This window comes from Saimiri boliviensis, chromosome 6 (genome assembly GCF_048565385.1).
Source record: "Saimiri boliviensis isolate mSaiBol1 chromosome 6, mSaiBol1.pri, whole genome shotgun sequence".
NCBI lineage: Eukaryota > Metazoa > Chordata > Mammalia > Primates > Cebidae > Saimiri > Saimiri boliviensis.
In genome coordinates, this window is record NC_133454.1 from 23,105,529 (window position 1) to 23,131,372 (window position 25,844).

Sequence of the window (25,844 nt, forward strand, 5' to 3'; positions counted from 1 at the left end):
CCTGTAGTTCCAGCACTTTGGGAGGCCAAGGTGGGAGAATCACCTGAGCCCAGGAAGCTGCAGTGAGCAGTGATTGTGCCACAGCACTACAACCTGGGCAACAGAGCGAGACCTTGTCTCCAAAAAAAAAAAAAGAAAAATAAAAAAAATAAATTTTATATATTCAACTCTAAGAAGCTTTTTAAGAAAACAAACCTTTAAGTATATGTTTCTTACTGAGGGAAAAAAAAAAATAGTTTCAGAACCCGTGTCTGGGAAGTCCACACTGGGGTTATTTTTGTTACACCTTGTTCCTTTGGAGCCATAGATAATGTGAAGGGCCAGTGAGAACATGGATGCTTATCAGTTTGCAATTTTGATGATCCAGTGAAAGATTTTTGGAAGTATTTGCTCTTTCATTTGTCATTCAAAGCCTGCTTTGCCCTATTTTCAGTAGAGATTGGCGTCCCCAAACTACGGCCCGGCCCGCGGGCCGCATGCGGCCCCCTGAGGCCATTTATCTGGCCCCCCGCTGCACTTCAGGAAGGGGCACCTCTTTCATTGGTGGCCAGTGAGAGGAGCACAGTATGTGGCGGCCCTCCAACGGTCTGAGGGACAGTGAACTGGCCCCCTGTGTAAAAAGTTTGGGGACGTCTGCCCTAATCCTTCTGTCTTTGCCCCAGAATTAAGAAACAGCAATTGTTAAAACCAAATCAGTGGATCCTAATCTAAATTTCTGTAAATATGACTCATGAGGTCTGAGGTGGGACCAGATCTCTGCATGTACATTTCCCAGAGATAACTTCTATGTGTATCCCTGATCTAATCCAACCTCTTCCTTTTGTAAATAGGCACAGCAAGCCTTGGAAGATGAAATGGTATGCCCAAATTCACTCAGCCAGTAGTGGGTAGAGCTAGACCTGGACCCCCCCCTCCTCATATTTAACTTTCCTTCCCTAGTACCATTCACTGCATAGGGCTCTATTGGAGTTGTTCTTCTACACAGATGAAAAGAATTGGCTTTGGAGACTGTAAGATCTGATTCAGATCTAGGCTATGGCTGTGTGACCCCAGAGTTTGTTAATGACATCTCTGAGCCAGTTTTTCTTCATCAAAAAAAAAAGAAAAAAAAAAAAGGAGGTAATAACGTGTACCTTAGAAGGCAGACTAGAGGCACATAGTAAGTGCTTAGTAAATGGCAGCTGTGATTATCATAATCACTGTTGTTCTTTTGGTTCTCATTAATTCCCCATATACCACCTAAACAAAGCATAAGTGTGACTAAAACTAAAATTGCAACTGTTATCTTCCAAGCATCCATCATGCCTTGGAAAGCAGCTTGTACCTCTTGGCCTATCTCAAGGTCTCAACCAGCTCCATGTGTACTCCAGGAATAGGAGCAATAGGAGTGGCTAAGAACTATGTTAAATGTTTTATATTAAATCTCTATTCCTCACAGCAGCCCTGCAAAATACGTACCCCTGTTGAACAAGTGACAATTGAAAAGGTTTATTATCATCTCCAAGGCCACAGAGCTAGGAGTTAGCAGAGCCAGGCTTTGAATCCAGCTCCAACACGAGTTTTGGTTTTCCACTTTATGGGTTCTGAGACCCACTGAGCCTTGAGGGTGGGGAAAATTTTGGGGAGAAAAGGGATAAAGATGAAAAGGGCATTGAGATAAGGGAACTAGTCATTATTTGGCCAGTCATCTTTTCCAGAAACTCCCGCCAACCTCCCCTTTCCTGCTGATGTTATCACTAGCCAGTCGGTGGCAGGGCAGGGCTGGGCTGGGCTGGGCTGGGCTGGGCTGGGCTCCTCGGCTGAAATCCTTCAGAGCTTTCCTGTTCTAGAGTTTTGCAGGGAGGTGGGAGGAGTGTTTGTATGCTGGGCAGGCTTCCCAGGGGTGATTGTGGAAAGGAAGGGGAGTGATTCTGAAGGCCCTAAAAAGAAGCCAGGAAGAAAAGAAAAGGAAAAAAAAAAACCCTGCTTAAAAGAAAACAGATTGACTCAGACATTTATGGGCATTATCTTTAGTCTAGACTTGGAGATAGAAGCCCAGGCCAGGAGTCTAGAAACCTCCATTTTCTTCTTGTGTCTTGGGTCATTAGGAAGGTCAGTTACATAGCAAAAAGTACCAAAACAGCCCAGCTACACATTATTTAATGTCTTCCCTTTTTTTCGCCATTCTTTTCTTCTCTCAAGGGGTACCCAGGCAATAAAAACAAATCCTATTAACACCTTATGTATGTGCATGGATTTGCTTCCAAACCCTTATCTGATTCACCTCCTAAAACAACCCTGTGAGACAGACAGGTAGGAATTATCCTCTGAAACTTGATAGTTATGAATTAAAGCTTAGAGACCACACATGATCTCACAACTAGTTAATGGCAGAGCTGGAACTGGATTCCTGGTCTTCTGACTCCTGTCGATGCATGAGGTTCTCTCAATGGGAGTAGAATTTCAACCCACTTAGATCTATTCTCACTCCCCCATGCCTGCCCCCAGGTAACCACTAATCTGTTTTCTGTCTCTCTGGATTTGCCCCTTCTAGATATTTCACATAAATGAAATCATATGATCTGTGGTCTTTTACAATTGGCTTCTTTCACTTAGTGTAGTATTTTGAAGGTTCATCAAGATAATCTATATCAGTATTTTATTTCTATGCCTAAATAATATTCCAGTGTGTGGATATATCACATTTTGTTTATCCATTCATCAGGACATTTGGGTTGTTTCCGTTTTTTGGCTGTCACGAATAATGCTGATATGGACATTCATGTGCAAGTTTTTAGTGTGTTTGTTTTCATTCAATCCTCTCAGCAACCCTCTATGATAAACAACAGGGCAAGTATTCCTAGATAGTAATAGTCCCTTTGCACAGATGAAGCAACTGAGGCCAAGTGATTTGCTCCAGGTCAAATAGCAATCTAAAGGCAGATCTAGGAACAGAGCCAAATCTCTCCACTACTAGCCTAATACATTTTTTTCTGTTACATGCACCACATCATGTAGCTTTTGTTCTATGAAATGTTTGGAGGTATATTTGAAAAACTTTAATTATAGGGAGTGACCCTGAGGGGTGAAGGAGCCATGAATCACAGCAGTACCAGCCCTAGGAATCAACCGTGTCCAGAATGGAGATGTAGAACGTACTCCACTTACCAAAGGCAAACCATCTGAAGGAAGCAGCTTTCAGTGAGCAAACCAAAACACCACCAAACCCAAAGTGGCTGAAGCTCTTGCCTCCAACTGATGAGGAAAGTGACATAGCACCTCCCGGAACCTCATCTATTGGGGGGCAGGCAGCTCATCAGAATTAGGGGTTGGAACCATGGAGGAAAGGGTAGCAGGGGTATTGTGCCTTCAGGGTCCAAAACAGGAAAATCTTATTTCAGAAAAGTTGTCTCTAAATTCAGCTTTGTAATTATTTTTCCTGAGATAAGCAAGAAAACTTGTTAGAAGTTTCAGGTTTTATGGTATATATTGGTTTCCTAGGACCGCCATAACAAATTACCACAAACTGGGTAGATGAAAACAGCAAGAATTTACTCTCTCACAGTTCTGGAAGATACCCAAAATTAAGGCACTGGTGGTATTGGTTCCTTCTGAGTGCTCTAAGGAAAGTCTGTTTTAGTTCCTGGTGGCTGCCAGCAGTCCTTGGCATTCCTTGGCTTGTAGATACATCATTTCAGTCTCTACTTTGATCCATATGTCACATGGCATTCTGCCTGTGTATTTCTCTGTCTCTGTGTCTCTTTCATAAGGATACCAGTTCATTGGATGAGGGCCCATCCTAATCCAGTATGATCTCCTTTTAGCTATGTCTAGAGAGACCCTATTTTCAAATAAAGTCACATTCTGAAGTTCTAGGTAGATAAAAGTTTTCGAAGGACACTAGTCAACCTAATATAGACACCAATAAAATCACATAAATTCAGGCAGAGATCTTTTTAAAGTTGCAAGCAGAAGTGGGATTTTGGCAAAGTTTAGTGTCAAAACAGCTTTGAAAGAATTTTTCTAGAGCTACAGACTTTTTTTTTTTCTTTTAGAGACAAGGTGTCGCTCTGTCATCTTGGCTGATATGCAGTGGTGCGATCATAGCGCACTGCAACCTCAATCTCTTGGGCTCAAGCAGTCCTCCCATCTTAGTCTCCTGAGTAGCTAAGCCTACAGGCACACACTACCGCACCCAGTTAATTTTTAAATTTTTGATAGAGACTGGTCTCACTGTGTTTCCCAGGCTGGTCTCAAACTTCTGACTTCAAGTAGCCCTCTTGTGTCTGCCTCCCAAAGCATCAGGATTACAGACATGAGCTACTGCACCGGCCAAGCTGCAGACCATTAGATGGAGCTGGCTAGTTTCACTGACATGGCTTTATGCTGGTAGAATAGAAATCCAAGTCTCTGTTGAATGAAGGCCCAATTTACCCTAATTCCTACTTACTCTTGTTAACAGGCCACTAAAACCTCTCTGATTGGCCAGGTGCAGTGGCTCACGCCTATAATCCCAGCACTCTGGGAGGCCAAGGTGGGCGGATCACGAGGTCAAGAGATCGAGACCATCCTGGCCAACATGGTGAAACCTCGTCTCTGCTAAAAATACAAAAATTAGCTGGGTGTGGTGGCACACACCTGTAGTCCCAGCTACTCAGGAGGCTGAGGCAGGAGAATTGCTTGAACCCAGAAAGCGGAGGTTGCAGTGAGCCAAGATCGCGCCACTGCACGCCAGCCTGGCGCCTGGTGACAAAGCGAGACTCTGTCTCAAAAAAAAAAAACCTCTCGATTTTGACCACAAGAAACACACATATTTGGATGTGAGTGCCAGGGAAAATTATTTCATTCTTTCAGTATAATCAGTCAACAAATACATATTGAGTACGTACCATGGCTGGGGCTGTTCTGTACATAAGTGACTAGAAAGTGTTTCATGTACCTATGACATTCAAGGTTTTCCAGACCCTGTGTGTATTTCATGCTTTTCATCCTTACAGCCATCCTATGTTGGTTTGTATAAGAAAACTGAGACTCTGAGAGGTGAAGTGACTTCCCTAAGTATATAACTAAATAGACTGAGTCACAGATATGACTCCACAACCTGAGCTCAAGGCAGGGGCTCCTCTTTTATTTAAGGATGTTGAGGATCGGTCACTCCTCTTTTATTTATACTCACAGCCAAAGCTTTCAACATAGGGGGCATGAAGGATGCATTTTATGACAAGACAGGATAAGTAGGTGATGTCAAACTGGCATTTCTTGTGGGACTAAGGAAATTCAACTTTATCCTGAAGGCAATGAGGAGTCAGTGAATGTTACTGAGGAATAATGATTTCTTATGGTCTGTGCTTTCTTTGATCAACATGTATTCGTTGAATTATGTCACACCCTGGGCTTAATGCTGAGGATAAAGCCATTTGAAAATCTCTGCCATCACTGTGTTTATAGCCTGATGTACAAAGTGGTGAGAGAGAGGTTGGTATTTTCCTGGAATTGCATTTGAGACATAGGGAAGTACAGGTGTAAGCAACAAATTTGAAGAAATAAGTAGGAAAATGGCTTTAAAAAAAGAGGCTGGGTACAGGGCTTATAATCCTAGCCCTAGCCCTCTAGAAGGCCAAGGTGGGAGGATTCATTAAGGGCAGAAGTTCAAGACTAGGCTGGGCAACATCATGAGACCCTGTCTCTACAAAAAAAAAAAAAAAAAAAAATTAAAATTAGCCTGGCCTGGTGACGCATTCCTGTAATCCTGGTTATTCATGGAGGTTAAGGCAAGAAGATTGCTTGAGCCCAGGAGTTCAAGGTTATAGTGAGCTATGATTGTACCATGGCACTCCAGCCTGAGCAGCAGAGTGAGACCATGTCTCTAAAAGAGGCAGAGCTTTGTAAGTCATCTGAAGTATAACAGAAGAGTGTTAAGGAGGCCAGTGACATAATGACGTGACATGGTTACTGAGAAATGGAAGAGTCCTAGAAAATGCCTAGACTTCTGGCTGGTGATGCTGGACCTCACTGAGAAAGGGAACACAAGAGTGATGAAGAGGTCAATTTAGATAGTTGAGTTTGTCCCACTTATGGGACATCTGAATGGAGGTGCTCAGCAGGTGGAGGGATATACAACATGGAGCCCCAGAGAGAGAACTGAGCTAGAGATGAAGATTTGAGAGCTGTCAGCACTTAGTTGGTAACTGAAGCTGTGAGAGTAGACAGGGTTACCCCCTGGAGAATCTCCAGCGGGACAGAGAAGCTATAGGAGGGTGCAGAGTGGAGCCCTGAGGAGTGCCTCCATTGAAGGGGCAGGCAAAGGAAGAGGAGTCCAATGAAGTAACAGAGAATACAGAATCTCACCAGAGTCCTGTTTTTTTGCAGTTTCCCTGTGTCTTCTTAGGCAGTAGCTCGTATTCTTTCCATGGCCCTGTGGCTACTCTATCCCATAGTGTACATTCTCTCTCCTGCACTGTTAGAGAGTTCATCTTGCAAATCTAATGGAGTAATGAGCCATCGATTCTGTTAACAAATGTCCAGTTTACTACAAGACCTGTAATGGGAGTTCATTTTGGAGGTCAATACAGCTGTCAGTGGAACAGTTTTTCCCTGGAGGCCCATCAGCTTTTTCTGTTGTACAGTGGCAGAAGGTGTCCTGCCCAGCACCAGAAATGCCTGGAGAGTAATTAATACTGTAGAGCATTAATAAGCTGGTGATCCTTCCTAGGGCCATAAAAAGGATACAGCCTGAAATAGGTCAGATGACAGGGAATGGAAGGTAAACTGTGTCCCCTCTGATATATGTTGAATAACACTAGAAAATCACCACCACCACCACCAAAATATGTTATTCCACCAGCTGTCGTACTGCCTAAAATTACATCTTTAAACTTTCGTTTATTTTGAACAAGAAGTTTCACTAGTGGAATTTTTAAATGCTGAATGAATGCGTTTGCTTAGTCTGCAGACATGAACCAAGAACCTGCTATGTACCTTGCCTTTGTTAGGTAAATGCTGGGACTGTAATGGTAACAACATCACAGTCACTTTTCTCAGAAAGCCATGGGCTAGTTAAGGAAGCATAGTGACTATGGATATAATGGGAGCATGGGCCAAGTGCTGTTGGCACACAGAAGAAGAACCAAGTACAGGAAGGTTTCAGAGAGAATGTGATATCCATGTAGGGTCTTAAAGTCTGTGTATGAGTTTGCCAGTAGAGTAGAGATGAAATCCAAGTGGAAGGAACAGCATAAGGCAAAACAAAGAATCATAAAAGAGGCTGGTGTGTTCAGGGACTGATGATCCTTCCATATGCCTTGTTTATGGGTGGAGAAAAGCAGGAAGTAGGTCAGACTGTGAAAAGCCTTGTATGTTATGCTAAGAAATTTGGACTAAGCTTAGAGAGCCAGCCAAATGAATAATGCCCTTGGCTCAGGGTGTAGCCCTAAAAGTTATTATCTGTCCTTAGCACCTCACTTTCTAACACAGCAGAGTAGAGCTGAAGATAAGAGAGAAAAACACCAATAAGCAGGGACTGGTGGGTGGTGGGGAATGTAGATATCCTTGGAGGTCTTTGGAGGCCAGGCAGGAGCAGCTGGGATCCAGTATTAAGGGACAACTCCAAATACATTTGTGCTTTTATCATTAATGCAGAAAGGCACAGTTCAGAGCCTCAATTAATGAGTCTTCAGTAAGCAAAGCCTTTTTTTTTTTTTTTTTTTTTTTTTTGAGACAGAGTTTCGTTCTTGTTGCCCAGGCTGGAGTGCAATGGCGCGATCTCGGCTCACCACAACCTCCACCTCCTGGGTTCAGGCAATTCTCCTGCCTCAGCCTCCTGAGTAGCTGGGATTACAGGCACGCACCACCATGCCCAGCTAATTTTTTTTTTTTTTTTGTATTTTTAGTAGAGACAGGGTTTCACCATGTTGATCAGGATGGTCTCGATCTCTTGACCTTGTGATCCACCCACCTCGGCCTCCCAAAGTGCTGGGATTACAGGCTTGAGCCACCGCGCCCGGCCAGCAAAGCCTCTTTTAACAAAGCTAGCCTTACCTTTTTTCCCCCTGTAATTAGATGTTTAAATTTCTTTTTTTTTTTTTTTTAAATTTCAACTTGTATTTCAGGTGCCAGGGGTATATATGCAAGTGTGTTACATGGGCATATTGTCTAATGCTGAGGTTTGGCCTTCTCTTCATCCTCTCACCCAAATAGTGAACACTGTACCCAAAAGGTAGTTTTTCAGGCCTTGTCCCCCTCTCTCCCTCCCTGCTCACGTAGTCCTTAGTGTCTTTATTTCCATCTTATGTCTGTGTGCGCCCAGTGTTTAGCTCCAACTTATAAGCAAGAACATGAGGGTATTTGTTCTGTTTCTGCATGAATTCACTCAGGATAATGATGTCCAGCTGCATCCATGTTGCAGCAAAAGACGTGATTTCATCCTTTGATGCAGCAGGAGCCACCAAAGAGTGGGAAGGTGGTGTAGTACTCATTGCTCTAGAGGCAGACCTTGCCTGAGCGTCAGGGTCACACTCCTAGACTACATACAGGTAGCCATACTTCCTGGAAGTGGGGCAGATATGGCCCAGATGGTAATAGGAAGTCTCCTCTGGGCTACCCCAAAAGCAGTACAGAGGTACAGAGGATCTCTTCTTCAGCCAAGATGGCCAGGAGGTCTCAGCCCTCCTCTGGGAGGGCAGCAAGGGGCAGGTTTGTGAGAGGGAGAGAACACTACTGCTGGATTATTGCCTCTGCTCTTAATCTTTTTTCTTCCTCTGACAACCCACTTTGGGATAAGGATATATTTCCTTCCTTTTTCATTCACGGAGTATTTCTGCTTTTCACAGACTCCCTGAGAAACATTTCCTCAGCCGGACATGGCCCCCGCTCTTCTCCAGCTGAGCTCAGCAGCTCTAGCCAGCACCTTCTCCGAGAACGCAAATCCTCAGCCCCATCACACTCCAGCCAGCCAACTCTGTTCACGTTTGAACCCACCGTGTCGAACCACGTGCAGCCCACCTTGTCCACCAGTGCGCCTCAGGAGTATCTCTACTTGCACCAGTGCATAAGCCGAAGAGCAGAAAATGCAAGGTAGGAGACTGCCACAGCCATTAGGTGGATTAGTGACTGCTCACAGGGCCTAGTACTTTTCAGTCCTTGCCTTTTTAATTCTAAAGACAAGAAAGCAAAACAGTTTCTCTTTTCAGGTAAGCAAACACATCTATGACGTGTCTATAATTTTTTGCTTCTGTAGCCTTCATATTTTATTGGTGTCATCTGTGTTGCTACACAGTGAAAACTGGGTTCCAGAGAAACCTCCTATTATCAAAAATCATGCTATAAAAAATTGGGTTTGATTTGGAGGCAGGGACGAAGGCATTGGGGGATAGAGTTTCGGGATTGCAAAAAAAAAAAAACAATCAGTTTACTTCTTGGCCTTAAAAGTATAGCTATGAAACCATAACATTGTTGAACAAATCCATATCTCACTTTTGCTCCATCAACTTATACATGAAGAGCTAAGTCCTAAAAACATAGAGTGACTTAGCCAAAGTCACTGAACTAGTTAGTGGCAAAGCTGAAAATAGTACCTGATTCTCCCGAATCAATGACCAGAGATAGACACTGTGGTATAATGAAAAGCATGTTACAGGCTTTGGAGTCAGTCAGATATGGGTTCAGAATCAGGTTCTGCCACTTTCTTTGTGATCTTGGGCTAATTATTTAGCCAGATTTACCTTCAATGTTCTCTTGTCTTCACAATGGGAATAACTAATTCAAAGACTTATTAATGGGTGTAAAATAATAAAACATACATAAAATAGTAGTAGAGAGTAAGTACATTTTACCTGTTCTTTTTATGCCCCATCCCCTTCTACTACATATATAATTGCCTGGGAGCAGAGACTGTGAGGTCTTAAAATCATAGTTCTAGTGAAAGGCAAAGTACTTAGCAGTAGTGCCTTGCAGAGTTTAACGCGCATGTGAAACACCTAAAGGTCTTGTTGAAATGCTCACTCTGAATCAGTAAGCCCGGCCTAGGTCCTGGGATCCTGCCTTTCTGATAAACTCCAGATGATACCAGTGCAGCTTGTCTACAGATGACACTTTAAGTATTAGCTTTATATAGTATTAACAATTATACCACCAACACTCCACCAACACTCCTTCTGAAGCATCAGAGAACATGGAAACATCTCTGCTTGAATGAGCAGTTGGGGCCCACTCTTCACACCCCTGCCTCCTCTGTGAAACCTCTATTAATCTTCCTACCTGGAATTCATTTTTTCTCTGAATCACCACAGCAGTTTTTTATTCTCTCTCACACAGCATTTGGAACTTTCTGTGTTGAAGTATGGATTTTTATATTAATATATTACTATTATTTGAAGACGGGGCCCACATTAGGTGCATAATAAATATTGGAATAAATCCGTGTTGTAGAGGGATAACCTAGTAGAAGAGGTAGAACTTTCTGCAACTGGGGAGGTCACATTGCTGTAGGCTTTTGACCAAGCCCTGATTTTCTCTGTCGTTGTTTTCATTTGTGTGGATAAGGGAATGAAAGGACAATGAGCAGGATCTCAGGGAGATTTTTGGAGAAAATAAGCTCAAATAGTGTTGGTAGAATTCCAAGGTAAGTTGGAGGGTAGGAAGGAAGCTTTCCTAAATCCAGAAAGACTATATATTTTCTAGTAGTAGTGGAGTAGCTTGCATCATGCTAAATGTACTGTAGTAATTACAAACTCTGGACAAAATATTAAAAAATATTTTGAAGGGCTTAAAGAGCAATAAAAAAAATCAGGCAGAAACTGGAAGAGATCTGACTCTTAAAAGAAGTGAAATTCAGTTTACATCGCTTTTCCTATCATGTTCCAATAACATATCCAGAATATTCAGTATACAATGAGAAAATGCTAGACATATGAAGGAACCATATACATTAACTCATAGTTGAGAGAACTTGGTATCTAGAAACAGATCAAAATAAACCCAGGTTTTAGATGCAGCCCACAAAGACTTTAAAATAATTGTGTCCATTTTTTAATCTATGGGACATAATAGATATAACAGATGAAGAGATGGTTGATTTTAGGATGGATATAGAAACTCTGAAAAAGAATTGGTGAGTTCCAGTTCCACTATGGTGGCAGAAGCCGCCACAGGCTTTCCTTCCCACTGATTACAACTAAAAACTCTGGACAAAAATCCAAAGTGCAATACCCAAAGACTCTGAAAAATAAATAACAGGAGATAGATTGTAAAGGAGAGAAAAAATTATAGAGAAGTGACTACACAGAGGTGAACTTTTTGTCTCTCATGGATTTGCCTCCAAGTTGGGCGCCATCACAAAGTAGCACAGTGGAGCAAATGGCTAAAATACCATAAAAACCCCATCTTTCTGGATAGCGGAACCAGAAGAGGAGTCCCATGGGGGATGGAAGGAGCAAGTATCCTAGAATGAAGAGAGCTGGAGAAGGGATCTTCTAACTCTGGGAATGAAACTATATGAATCTTAGGATCACCCTGGGCTACATATGTGTGGGACAGACCCAAAAGAGTGCAATGAAGGCTATGTGAACTGAATGAAGATTTGAGCTACCATACACAGGAGGAGAGACAGAACTTGCAGTCTGAACCTAACCAGGTTGATTTCCTATAAATATATCACTTATCCATGGGATTATAACAGAACCTGGCATCTACACACCATAATGTTCATAGCATTCAGGATCTATAATCCAAAATGTCTCAGCATGCCAAAAACCAGAAAAATATAACCCATTCTCAATGGAAGTCACAGATACCAACCTAAAAATAACCCAGGTGTTGTAATTACCAGACACAGATTTCAAAGTTCCTATTAAAACAACATTCCATGTAATAAAGGAAAACACTAGTTGAAACTAGTGGAATGAAAAAAACCCTCTGCCAACCTAGAAGTCTGTGTTCTGCAAAAGTATCCTTCAGGAATGAAAACAAAATTAAGACATTCTCAGCTAAAGGAAAAATAAGAGCATTTGCAAGAGATCTGCTTTTAAAAACTGATAAGAAATTTCCTCAGGCTGAAGGATAATGGTACTGGATTCCAAGAAGGAAACCTGGATTTTCAGGAATGAAGGAAGCGCAATAGAAATAGTAAATACCAGCCAGGCGCGGTGGCTCAAGCCTGTAATCCCAGCACTTTGGGAGGCAGAGGCGGGTGGATCACGAGGTCAGAGATCGAGACCATCCTGGTCAACATGGTGAAACCCCGTCTCTACTAAAAATACAAAAAATTAGCTGGGCATGGTGGCGTGTGCCTGTAATCCCAGCTACTCAGGAGGCTGAGGCAGGAGAATTGCCTGAACCCAGGAGGCGGAGGTTGCGGTGAGCCGAGATCGCGCCATTGCACTCCAGCCTCGGTAACGAGAGCGAAACTCTGTCTCAAAAAAAAAAAAAAAAGTAAATACCTGTGTAACTATGAAAGATTATTTTTCCCTTTTAACTTCTTTAAAATATGTGTAAGTGTTAAAAGCAAAAATCAAACAATGTCTAGTAAGGTTTTCATACTCTTTGGAATGAAGAGCTCTTTTTGCCATTTCTTGCCCTGTGAGTGGCCTGGTAAGAAATTTTCCCAGCTTTCATTTATCTGGAAATTTCTTTATTTCATCTTCAGTTTTGAGACAGATCCTGCTGGGTATAGAATTCCAGAATAACAGTTCTATTTTCTTTCAGCATTTAAAGGATACCATTCCAGTCTTCTGACCTTCATTGTTTCTGATGAGAGATCAGCAGGTTTTATTTTTCTTTCTCATTTGTAAGTGAACGTGCATGCTTTTTTTTTTTTTTTTTTTGGAGACGGAGTTTCGCTCTTGTTACCCAGGCTGGAGTGCAATGGCACGATCTCGGCTCACCGCAACCTCCGCCTCCTGGGTTCAGGCAGTTCTCCTGCCTCAGCCTCCTGACTAGCTGGGATTACAGACACGTGCCACCATGCCCAGCTAATTTTTTGTATTTTTAGTAGAGACAGGGTTTCACCATGTTGACCAGGATGGTCTCGATCTCTTGACCTCATGATCCACCTGCCTCGGCCTCCCAAAGTGCTGGGATTACAGGCTTGAGCCACCGCGCCCGGCTTTTTTTTTTTTTTTAAATATACATGTTGACTATTTTTATGTCTTCATTTGAGAGAGATCTTTTTTCAGCTAATTTCCCTTAATTGGCTCATTTGGGTTTTTTTTCGCTGTTGAGTTGAGTTCCTTGTATATTCTGGATATCAACCTTCCTTCAGATGAATAGCTTGCAAATATTTTCTCCCATTCAGTAGGTTGTCTCTTCACTCTGTTTCCCTTTGCTGTGCAGAAGACTTTTAGTTTAATATAGTCCCATTTGTCTGTTTTTTTTTTTTCCTTTGAGACTGAGTCTCCCTCTGTCGCCCAGGCAGGAGTACAGTGGTGCAATCTTGGCTCACTGCAGCCTGTGCCTCCCAGGGTCAAGTGATTCTCCTGGTTCAGCCTCTTGAGCATCTGGGACTACAGGCATGTGCCACCATACCTGGCCAATTTTTGTATGTTTAATACAGACAGAGTTTTACCACATTGGCCAGCCTGGTCTCGAACTCCCGACCTCAAGTAATCCATCCATGTTGACCTCCTAAAGTGTTGGATTACAGATGTGAGCTACCACACCCAGCCATTTGTCTATTTTTTGACTGTGCTTTTGAGGTCTTAGCTGGGCCCTTTTTCGTTTTTGATGGGAGATTTTTGTTGCAAATTCTATCTCATTACTCATGATTAGTCTGTTCAGGTTTTCCATTTCTTTTTGGTTCAATCTTGGTAAGTTGTGTTTGTCCAGGAATTTATCCATTTCTGTTAAGTTTTCTAATTTGTCGGGGTAGAGTTGTTCATAATCATCTTTAATGATCCTTTGCATTTTGTGCTATCAGTTATAATGTCTCCTTTTTCTTTTTCTTTTATTTGTTTTGAGACAGAGTCTCACTGTGTCACCCAGGCTGGAGTGCAGCTGCATGATCTCCACTCACTGCAACATCTGCCTCCTGGGCTCAGGCAATTCTTGTGCCTCAGCCTCCCGAGTAGCTGGATTATAGGCATGTGCCACTATGCCCGTAGTATTTGTATTTTTTTTTTTTTTTGAGACGGAGTTTCGCTCTTGTTACCCAGGCTGGAGTGCAATGGCGCGATCTCGGCTCACCCCAACCTCCGCTCCCGGGTTCAGGCAGTTCTCCTGCCTCAGCCTCCTGAGTAGCTGGGATTACAGGTACGCACCACCATGCCCAGCTAATTTTTTCTATTTTTGGTAGAGACGGGGTTTCACCATGTTGACCAGGATGGTCTCGATCTCTTGACCTCGTGATCCACCCGCCTCGGCCTCCCAAAGTGCTGGGATTACAGGCTCGAGCCACCGCACCCGGCCAGTATTTGTATTTTTAATAGAAATTGGGTTTCACCATGTTGGTCAGGCTGGTCTCAAATTCCTGACCTCAAGTGACCCACTTGCCTCAGCCTCCCAAAGTGCTGAGATTATAGGCGTGAGCCACCATGCCCATCCTCGTTTTTCTTTTTCTTTTTTTCTTTTTTTGAGACCAAGTCTCAGTCTTTCACCCATGCTGGAGAGTGTAGTGGTGCGATCTCAGCTCACTGCAACCTCTGCCTCCTGGGTTCAAGCGATTTTCATGCCTCAGCCTCCCGAGTAGCTATGATTACAGGCGTGTGCCACCACGCCTGATGGAGTTTCACCATGTTGGCCAGGCTGGTCTTGAACTCCTGACCTCAAGTGATCATCTGCCTGCTTTAGCCTCCCAAAGTGCTGGGATTACAGGCATGAGCCACTGCCCCCAGCCTCATTTTTTATTTGTTTGCATCTTTTTCCTTTTTTTTTTTTTTCTTGGCTAGTCTAGCTACTGGTTTGTTGATTTTTTTTTTAAATTCTTTGAGAAAATTAACTTCATTTTGTTGATCTTTTATATTTTTTTTTCTCAATTTTATTTCTGCTCTGATCTTTTTTTCCCTGCCCTTTTACCAATTCTGGGTTTGGTTTTTGTTTTTCTGTTTCCCTAAGATGCATCGTTTGGTTGTGTATTTGAAAATTTTTTACTTTTTTGATATTAGCATTTATTGCCATAAACTTCCCTCTTACTAATGCTTTTGCTGTGTCCCGTAGGTTTTGGTATGTTGTGTTTCTATTTTCATTTGTTTCAAGGCATTTCTAAATTTCATTCTTAATCTCTTCATTGACCCATTCATTAATCATTCAAGGGCATGTTGTTTAATTTTCCATGTATTTGTATAATTTTGAAACTTCCTCTTGTTACTGATTTCTAGTTTTATTTCACTGTGGTCAGAAAAGATGCTTGATGTGACGTCATTTCTTTTAAAATCTCTTGAGACTTGTATGTGGCCTAACATGTGGTCTGTCCTATAGAATGTCACATGTGCTCATGAGAAGAATTATACTCTGCAGCTGTTGGATGAAATATTCTGTTAGGTCCATGTGGTCTAAAGTGCAATTTAAATCTAATGTTTCCCTGTTGATTTTTCATCTAGGTGGTCTGTCCATGCTGAGAGTGAGGTGTTGAAGTCTCCAACTATGATTATATTAGAGTCTGTCTCTCCCTGTCCATCTTAATGGTGTTTCATAAATCTTGCAGGTTTTCTTCATTCTTTTCATTTGTATTCCTTTTTTCCTTCTGGCTGGGTAATTTCAAACTACCTGTCTTCAAGTTCAGATATTGTTTCTTCTGATTGATCAAATTTGCTGTTGAAGTGCTCTGTTGTGTTTTTTATTTCATGCATTGAATTCTTCAGCTGCAGAATTTGTTTGTTTTTTTTCATTCTTTGTTTAATTTTTTGTTCATATGTGAATTCTTTGTCCTGATTTCTTTGAATTGTCTGTCTGTATTTTCTTGTATCTCATTGAATTTTCTTATCATTACTTTGAATTGTCTTTCTGTAATTTGTTGATCTCCTTTTCATTGTGATCTGTTACTAGCAAGAGTTAGTAGCCAGAGTTTCTTCGGTGCTTTTTTGGTGTTATATTTCCTTACTTCTTTGTGTTTCTTGTGTTCTCACGTTAATGTCCATGCTTCTGGTGGAAAGATCACCTCCTCCAGGCTTTCTACAGTGGATTTCTTAAAGACTTTCACCTGCAGTTGGGTTTTTAGCGTTCCAGTTGAGAAGAGTGTGGTGAGTGTGTTTCCACATAGATGCAATAGTATAGTCTGCATGCAGCTTCTTTGCCTATGTTTAACATTAATAAAAACTGTGAGTGCCTCAGTGGCCTAGACTATAGAAGTTTGTGCAGCAGCAGTGGTAGCAGAGGACATTGTTAATGTCCTTAGTGTCAAGGGCATTTAGAGTCTTTCTATTCTCATTTTCCCCACAATGAGGAGACTTATCCAGGGTATCCCTCTTGGTGTCAGGTCTGGCATGATCTACAAGTCGCTCCAGCAGTACTGGGTTCTAGGTACTGGTGCTTGGAGCTTATGTGGGATTGGGGTTCTAAGCTCAGGGTCTCATGAACCTGTTGTGGCAGCTGAGTCTTGGGGTACAGGTTCACTCTCTGTAGCAGGGTTAGATGTGGACTGTCCACCAAGCCAGGATCTATGACTCTGTTGAACCCTCTAGCAGCTCAGGCTCATGGGACCAGTTGTGGTTCTACCCCCAGTAAGCAGGGCACAGAACTGGCCTTACCCTGGGGAAGAAGGGAGGTTTGGTTTCAGGGAGCAGGGTACAGCTTGAATTTGGGAACCTGAGCCAGTAAGGCTCAATGGAAACTTGGGTCTCGGGATGATAGACTATGTTGCAGTGACTCTGGACCCTCGTTAGGCTTAGCAAATACCCCGGAATGGCAGAGTACAGCTGTCTTTTGGGCCATAGAGGGGCAGGGAACAGCACAGCAATGACTCCACTCTCCAGGGAGAGGGATGACTCAGCACTCAAACTGTAGGGGACTAATGCAGCTCCAAGAAACCAAGGCACTAGAGTTTTTGCCCTGTAGGGCAGGGTGTCTCAGCTCAGGCACTGCTCTCTTTCCCTGAGACTCAGGGTCTTATATCAGCTCAGCCTTGGAATGTACCACTGCTCAGCTCAGCTAGGGCACCCATTCCCCAGGGGGTGATGTGCTGCTTCAGCTCAGGCCTGGGAGGGTGTGACTGTTCTGAGCAGCCCAGGCATCCTTTCCTTGGAATGCAGGCCACCATGTCATTTTGGGTACTAGGGTGTCTGACCACTGGGGAGCCAATGCAATGTTTCCTGGGATGTAGCCACTGGCTTCAGCTTAGGCACTGTGGAGCCATGACTGTTCTGAGCAGTCAAGATTCTCTTTTCCCAGAAGACAGTGTACTGCTTCAGCTCTGACCCAAGGGAATGGGGAAAGGAGTAGGTGGAATAGCTTTACTTCTGCTTGACCCCACTTGAAAGGGTGTAACAGCTGCTCATAGCTCAGCTTTGGAATGGTAGGCTACAGGGCTAGGATGGCTCAGCTGCAGCTTAGCCTCAGGAATGAAAGGGAGCCATGGCCACTCACCCCTGGAGCAAGACACACTCCAACCATAGTTTCAGTTCCGAGATGGCATAGCACAGGAGCCACCTGGACCACAGGGGATGGGGTATGGTATTGGCTCCTTCTCTTGGGGGAACTCAGCTATGTGGACCCTAGGCAACTCCTTCACTGAGCTTAGTGCCTGCAAGGACTTCAGGGGACTCCAGTGGAGAGGTCTGAGATGTCCAAGGTGTTGATGGCAGTTGCTGTGATCCTCCTGCCAACTTTCCCACTAAAAGAAGTTCCTCCTGGTTCCAAGCTGATCTTGCATGGAGTGATGAAGGCCCAGTGTGTTTCATTCTGTTCTCTCTGTGATCATCCCAAGTTTTTGTGGTCATTGAGTTTCTTTTACTCCTCTGATGCATTCTGGGACCCTCCCTCAGTTATTTTTGCTAAAATGTAGTTGTTTATTCATTGTTCTGCCTGTCTTTCTGAGGGGGACAAGCACTAAGGGTTTCTTGTTAACCATTTTGCTAGCATAACTTCCTTTTTTTTTTTTTCCTTAATAAAGTAGATGTAATTTGGTATCTCAGTGTGGCCTTGATTTGCATTTCCCTAATAATTAGTGGTATAATCTCATGTTTATATTGGCCATTTGTGTATTTTCTTTGGAGAAATGTCCATTCCAAGTCTTTTGTCCATTTTTTAGTCAGGTTGTTTGATTTTTGTTGGGGTTGTTGAGTTGTTGGAGTTCTTTACCTATCCTGGATATTAAACCCTTACCAGATATATGATTTGCAAATATTCCTCCTATAGATTGGCTTTTTACTCTGCTGATCATGTTCTTTGAAATGTAGGTATTTTAATTCTGATACAGTTCAATTTATCCATTTGTATTTTTGTTGCCTGTGCTTGTACTATCATATTCAATGAATCGTTGTCAAATCCAGAGTCATGAAGCTTTTCTTCTATGTTGTCTTCTAAGAGGTTTATAGTTGTAGCTCTTACGTTTAGGTCTTTGATCCATTTTGAAATAGTTTTGATATCTGTTGTAAGGCAAACATCCAAAAACTTTGTTTTTGTGGGTTGACTTAGTTTTTTCGTTCTGTGTGTTGCTATTTTTTTATCCAGTTTAGCAAATTTTCTACCAATATTTCTTCGACCTTCTTTGTTTTGTTTCGTTTCTTTGAGATGGAGTCTCTCTCTGTCACTCAGGCTGGAGTGCAGTGGCATGATCTCAGCTCACTGCAACCTCTGCCTCCTGGGTCCAAGCAATTCTCCTTCCTCAGCCTCCTGAGTAGCTGGAACTACAGGCGTGTGACACTGCACCCAGCCACTTTTTCTATTTTTAGCAGAGATGGGGTTTTACCATGTTAGCCAGGATGGTCTCAATCTCCTGATCAAAATCCACTTGCCTCGGCTTCCCAAAGTGCCGGGATTACAGGTGTGAGCCACCACACCCAGCCCGACCTTTTTCTTTTTTCTTTTTTTCCTTTTTTCAGTGACAGGGTCTCAATCTGGCACCTAGTCTAGTGTACATAACTCAGTGCAGCCTCAGACTCCTGGGCTTCAGATCCTCCTGCCTTAGCCTCCCAAGTAGCTGAGACTACAGGCATATGCCACCATGCTTGATTAATTTTTTGTAGAGATGGCGTCTCACTCTATTGCCCAGGCTGGTCCCAAACTCCTGGCCTTGAGCAGTCCTCCCACATCAGCCTCCCAAAGTGCTGGGGTGAGCCACCACACCTGGCCTCTTCAAATCTTTTTCTGCCACATTTTTTTTCCCCTTCAACTTTTATTTTAACTTGCAGGGTACATGTACAGGTACAGGATGTGCATATTTGTTACATAGGTAAACATGTGCCATGGTGGTTTACTACACAGATCAACCCAAAACCTAGGTATTAAGCCCAGCATGCATTAGCTATTCTTTCTGATGTTCTCCTTCCATCTCCCCTGTCCAACAGCCCCCAATTTGTGTTTTCCCCCCACCTCTGGTGTCCATGTATTCTCATCGTTAAGCCTCCACCTGTAAGTGAAAACATGCAGTGCTCGTTTTTCTGTTACTGAGTTAGTTTGCTGAGGATAATGGCTTCCAGCTCCATCCATGTCCCTGCAAAGGACACAATCTAATTCCTTTTTATGGCTGCATAGTATTCCATGGTGTATATGTACCACATTTTCTCTATCCAGTCTATTACTGATGGGCCTTCCTTCTGAGACTTCAGTTATTCATATGCTAGACCATTTGATACTGACCCAACAGTCACTTACATTGTATATTTTTTCCAATCTTTTTCTCTCTACTCAGTTAAGATGATTTTTTAAACTGATTTTTCAGTTCTGGATTTCCCCATTATTTTGTTTTCCACAATTTTTTAAAGAAGAAATTGAAGTACAGTCAGTGGCATGTACATAGTTTCCTCATGTCCCTTTGTAATCCGTCCTTCCTTTACCTCATTCCTTGAGAACCAGTGTCAGCCTTTCTGCTGCTAGAGATTCATTTGCATTTTCTAGAATTTTACATAGATGGAATCATATTGTATGTACTAGTTTTCCTGACTTGTTTCATTCTGCATAATGCTTTTGGGATTCATCCATGTTTATCCGTGTGTCATTAGTTTGTTCCTTTTTATTTCTCAGTAGTATACTGTATCTTTATATCACAGTTCACTTTTCCATTCACATGATGATAAGCATTTAGATTGTTTCCAGTTTTGGCTATTACAAATTAAGACCCATTTGTACTTAAACAGTAATAAACAAATCTTTGTAGGAACATGTGTTTTTATTTCTCTTGGGCAAATACCTTAGAAAACTATGCCCAGATGGTTTAATGGTAAATTCCAACAAGCATTCAAAGATAACACAGATCTTACCCATAGTCTTTTGGAAAACATAGGAGGAGAGGATTCTTTCACAGCTCATTTTATGAGATCAGCAAAACCGTAGTATCAAAATCTGGCAAAGATGACAGGAAATAAATTACAGAGCAATATCACCCATAAATAATAAACAGAAATCCTTTTTAAAAACAAAGGATTGGCAGTTGAATCCAACTAAATACATAGGAATGTGTATCTATGTGTGTCTGTTAGGGACAATATATATATTAGGGAAAATGTGTGTGTGTATACATTAGGGGCAAGACATCATGACAAAGTAGTGTTTATCCCAGGAAAAAGGTTGATTTGACTTCAAAAAAACCAAACAGTGTGATTCATTACTTTAAGAGAATGAAGAAGAAAAATAATGTCATTGGGCATGGTGGTGTGCGCCTGTAATCCCAGCTGCTTGGGAAGCTGAACTGCTTGAACCCGAGAGGCAGAGGTTGCAGTGAGCCAAGATCACGCCACTGCACTCCAGCCTGGTGCCTGGTGATGGAGTGAGACTGTCTCAAAAAAAAAAATAAATAAATAAAAATAATGTCATAATCTCAATAGATGGAAAGACAAAACTCAATACTTCACTGAAAAAGAAAAGTATGTCTTAGCAAACTATGAACCAAGAACTTTTTTTTTTTTCTTTAAGAGATGGAGTCTCACTCTTGTCACCCAGGCTGGAGTGCAATGGTGCAGTCTCGGCTCACTGCAACCGCCGCCTCCTGAGTTCAAGTGATTCTCCTGCCTCAGCCTCCTGAGTAGCTGGGATTACAGGTGCCTGCCACCACACCAGGCTAATTTTTGTATTTTTCATAGAGACAGGGTTTCACCATGTTGCTGAGGATGGTCTTGATCTCATGACCTTGTGATCCACCTGCCTCGGCCTCCCAAAGTGCTGGGATTACAGGTGCGAGCCACTGTGCCCAGCAAGAGAATTTTTTAAACTGATAAAGGACTTCTATGGAACCCTATAGCTAAGATCATACCTCATGGAGAAATATTGAACATAATGCCCTAAGATTAAAAATGAGGAGAGAATACCTGTTCTTACCACTTCTATTTAACATTATACTGGAGATTCTAGTCAGTTCCATGGAGGAACGGTGGTTCATGCCTGTAATCCCAACATTTTGGAATGCTGAGGCAGGCAGATAACTGGAACTCAAGAGTTCAGGACCAGCCTGGGCAACATGGCAGAACCCTGTCTCTATTTTAACAACAACAAAAAAGCAAGGTCATAAGATAAAAAGGGTTTTATGCCAAAAATAAGTTTTGCAGTGTGCAGCAAACAACTGAAAAATGAAAAAATTTTCATTCTTTATAGAATGGTACCAGAAAACATGGAATACTTGGAAATTTATCAACAAATATGCAAGACTTCTTCACTGAAAACTATCAAGTGTTGTGGAGAGAAATTAAAGACCTAAATATGGAGAGTGATGTACAATAGTTATGAACTAGAAGACCCACTATTATTTAGGTGGCAGTTTTTCTCAAATTGTTCTATAGGTTCAACACAATCCAAATAAAAATCTCAGTCTCGAGTCTCATGTCTTTATCAGCAGCATGAAAATGGACTAATACAGTAAATTGGTACCAGTAGAGTGGGCACTGCTGAAAAGCTACCAGAAATGTGGAAGCTACTTTGGAACTGGGTAACAGGTAGAGGTTGGAACAGTTTGGAGGGCTCAGAAGAAGACAGGAAAATGTGGGAAAGTTTGGAACTTCTTGGAGACTTGTTGAATGGCTTTGACTAAAAGTCTGTTAGCGATAATGGTCCAGGCTGAGGTGGTATCAGATGGAAATAAGGAACTTGTTGGGAACTGGAGCAAAGGTGACTCTTGTTGTTTTAGCAAAGAGACTGGCAGCATTTTGCCCCTGCCCTAGAGATTTGTGGAACTTTCAACTTGAGAGAGATGATTTAGGGTATCTGGTGAAAGAAATTTCTAAGCAACAAAGCATTCAAGAGGTGACTTGGGTACTGTTAAAAGGCATTTGATTTTATAAGGGCAGCAGAACACAGAGGACATATGGAAAAGCCTGGATGCCCAGGCATAAGTTTGCTGCAGGGGCGGGGCTCTCATGAAGAACTTCTGCTAGAGCAGTGCAGAAAGGAAATGTTGGGTCAGAGCCCACACATAGAGTCCCTACTGCCTGCTGGAGTTGAGAAGAGGGCCACCGTCCTACAGACCCCAGAATGGTAGCTCCACCAACAGCTTGTACCTTGTGCCTGGAAAAGGTGCAGACACTCAATGCCAGCCTGTGAAAGCAGCCAGGAGGGAGGCTGTACCCTGCAAAGTCACAGGGATGGAGCTGCCCAAAACACTGGGAACCCACTTCTTAACGTCAGTGTGATCTGGATGTAAGACCTGGAGTCAAAGGAGATCATTTTGGAGTCTTAAAGTTTGACTGCCCCGCTGGATTTCAGACTTGTGTGCGCCCTGTAACTCCTTTGTTTTGGCCAATTTCTCCCATTTGGAATGGCTGTATTTACCCAAGACCTGTACCCCCACTGCATCTAGCAAGTAACCAGCCTGCTTTTTGATTTTATAGGCTCACAGACGGAAGGAACTTGCCTTGTCTCAGATGAGACTTTGGACTGTGGACTTTGGGGTTAATTCTGAAATTAAAACTTTGAGGAGCCGGGCGCGGTGGCTCACGCCTGTAATCCCAACACTTTGGGAGGCCGAGGTGGGTGGATCACGAAGTCAAGAGATCGAGGCCATCCTGGTCAACATCGTGAAACCCCGTCTCTACTAAAATACAAAAATTAGCTGGGCATGGTGGTGCGTGCCTGTAGTCCCAGCTACTCAGGAGGCTGAGGCAGGAGAATTGCCTGAACCCAGGAAGCGGAGGTTGCGGTGAGCCGAGATCGTGCCATTGCACTCCAGCCTGGGTAACAAGAGCGAAACTCCGTCTCAAAAAAAAAAATTAATAAAAAATAAAAAAACTTTGAGGGACTGTTGGGGAGGCATGATTGGTTTTGAAATGTGAGGATATGAGATTCAGAGGGGCCAGGGGTGGAATGATGTGGTTTGGCTGTGTCCCCATCCAAATCTCAACTTGAACTGTTTATCCCAGAATTCCCATGTGTTGTGGGAAGGGACCCAGGAGAAGGTAATTGAATCATGGGTCTGGTCTGCTATTCTCAGGATAGTAAGTCTCAGGAGATCTGATGGGTTTATCAGGGGTTTCCGCTTTTGCTTCTTCCTCATTTTCTCTTGCTGGCACCATGTAAGAAGTGCCTTTTGCCTTCCATCATGATTCTGAGGCCTCCCCAAGCCATGTGGAACTCTTAAGTTCAATTAAACCTCTCTTTCTTTCCAGTCTTGGGTATGTCTTTGTCAGCAGTTTGAAAACTAACTAACATACATAGATACTGATAAGCTGATTCTAAAATTTATATGAGAATGCAAACAACCTAGAATAACCAAAGAATTTTTTTAAAAAGAACAACAACAAAGTCAGGATTTATACTATTTGATTTTAGAACTTCCTATCAAAAACTATGGTAATCAAGATAGTGTTGTATTGGTGAAAGGATAAAAACCTATAGATTACTAGAAGAGATTAGCAAGTCCAGAAGAGAAATATATACAAACACATATTTACATAAATATATATTTTAATATATAAATATGTATTAAATATAAATGTGTGTGTATGTGTGTGTGTGTATACACACACACACACACACACACACACACACACATACATATATATACACACATATATATATGTGCCAATGCAGAAAGGAAAAGCCTTTTCTGCAAGTGATGCTGAACAGCTTGATATTCATACAGGAATAATAAAGAACAGCAACCCTTTATATCACACCATTCACCCCAAAATTAAAATACATCAGAAACCTAAATGTAAAATCAAACATAATCTAAAATGAAACTTCTATGCTGGGTGCAGTAGCTCACACCTATAATCCCAGCACTTCAGGAGGCTGAGAAGGGCAGATTGGTTGAGCTCAGGACTTTGAAATCAGCCTGGGTAACATGGCAAAACCCAGTCTCTACAAAGAATACAAAAAGTAGCCAGGCATGGTCGTGTGTGCCTGATTCCCCAGCTACTCGGCCCGCTGAGGTGGGAGTAACACTTGAGCCTGGGGGAGGTGAAGGCTGCAGTGAGCCAAGATCATTTCATTGCACTCTAGCCTGAGCGACAGTAAGACCCTGTATTTAAAAAAAAAAAAAAAAAAAAAAAAAAAAACTTCTAGAGGAAAACATCTCCATGCCCTTGAGGTAAGCAAAGATTTGTATATAGGACACAAAATGCAAGAATGGTAAAAGAGAAAAAAACTCATAAAGTAGTCCCTATCAAAATTAAAACTTTTATTCTTCAAGAGGCCTCTTTAAGAAAACAAAATGGGCTGGGCATGGTGGCACACGCCTGTCATCCCAGCACTTTGGGAGGCTGAGGCGGACAGCTCACTTGAGGACAGGGGTTCAAGACCAGCCTGGCCACCATGGCGAAACCCCATGTCTGCTGAAAATATAAAACTTAGGCATTGTGGTGTGCAACTGTAGTCCCAGCTACGGAAGAGGCTGAGGCACGAGAACCACTTCAACCCAGAAGGTAGAGGTTGCAGTGAGCCGAGATTGCACCGCCACACTCTAGCTTGGGTGACAGAGCGAGCCGAGTGAGACTCTATCTAAAAAAAAAAAAGTCACAAAATGTGAGGAAAATATTCAACATGCATATCTAACAAAGGATTTGTTTCTGGCCTACATAAAGAATTTTTACAATTCAATAAGAAGAGAGCAATTCAGTTTTTTTAATGGACAAAAGATTTGAACAGATACTTCACCACAAAACAAAGATATAGGAATGTCCAATAAGCACATGAATAGATATTCAGTATTCTGGGAAATGCAAATTATAATCTCAGGGAGATTCTGCTTCACCTCTGCTGGAAGGGTTAAAATAAAAAATGGCTAACAGGCCAGATACAGTGGCTCATGTCTGTAATCCCAGCACTTTAGGAGGACAAGGCAGGCTAATTGTTTCAGCCCACAAGTGTGAGATCAGCATAGGCAACATGGCAAAACCCTGTCTCTACCAAAAGCAATCCAAAAAAATATTAGACAGACTTGGTGGTGCATGCCTGTAGTCCTGACTACTCAGAAGCCTGAGGTGGGAGGATGGCTTGAGCCCAGGCGGCAGAGGTTGTAGTGAACCGAGATCATGCCACTGCACTCTAGCCTGGGCAACAGAGCCAGACCTTGTCTTAAAAAGAAAAAAAAAAAAGGTTAACAGTGCCAAGTGTTGGTAAGAATATGAATAGGTTTTAATCCTGTTTCCTGTGGCATTCACATTATATACTAGGTGCTCTGGAAAAAAAGGAATGCTTTAAAGTTTACAAAGCACTTTTACGTCAGTTACTGCATATGATCTCCAAAGTAATCCTATAAGGTTATTTTGAGTAGGGAGTATAAGGAGAATCAGCCCATTCATCTCTGCCTAGCATAGACTAGACAGAACTATGTCTGATTGGATTACTGAGGCTAT

The 25,844-nt window shown here is 42.4% G+C and overlaps 1 protein-coding gene across 1 annotated transcript in view; it reads left to right on the forward strand.

Moving 5' to 3' along the window:
• Nucleotides 1-25,844, forward strand: part of GAB2 (GRB2 associated binding protein 2) — a 213,073-nt gene that overhangs the window by 169,011 nt on the left and 18,218 nt on the right. The window contains exon 3 of the mRNA XM_039462224.2: nt 8,808-9,051. Coding sequence (XP_039318158.1) covers nt 8,808-9,051 — 244 coding nt within the window. The remainder of the gene's footprint in view (nt 1-8,807; nt 9,052-25,844) is intronic.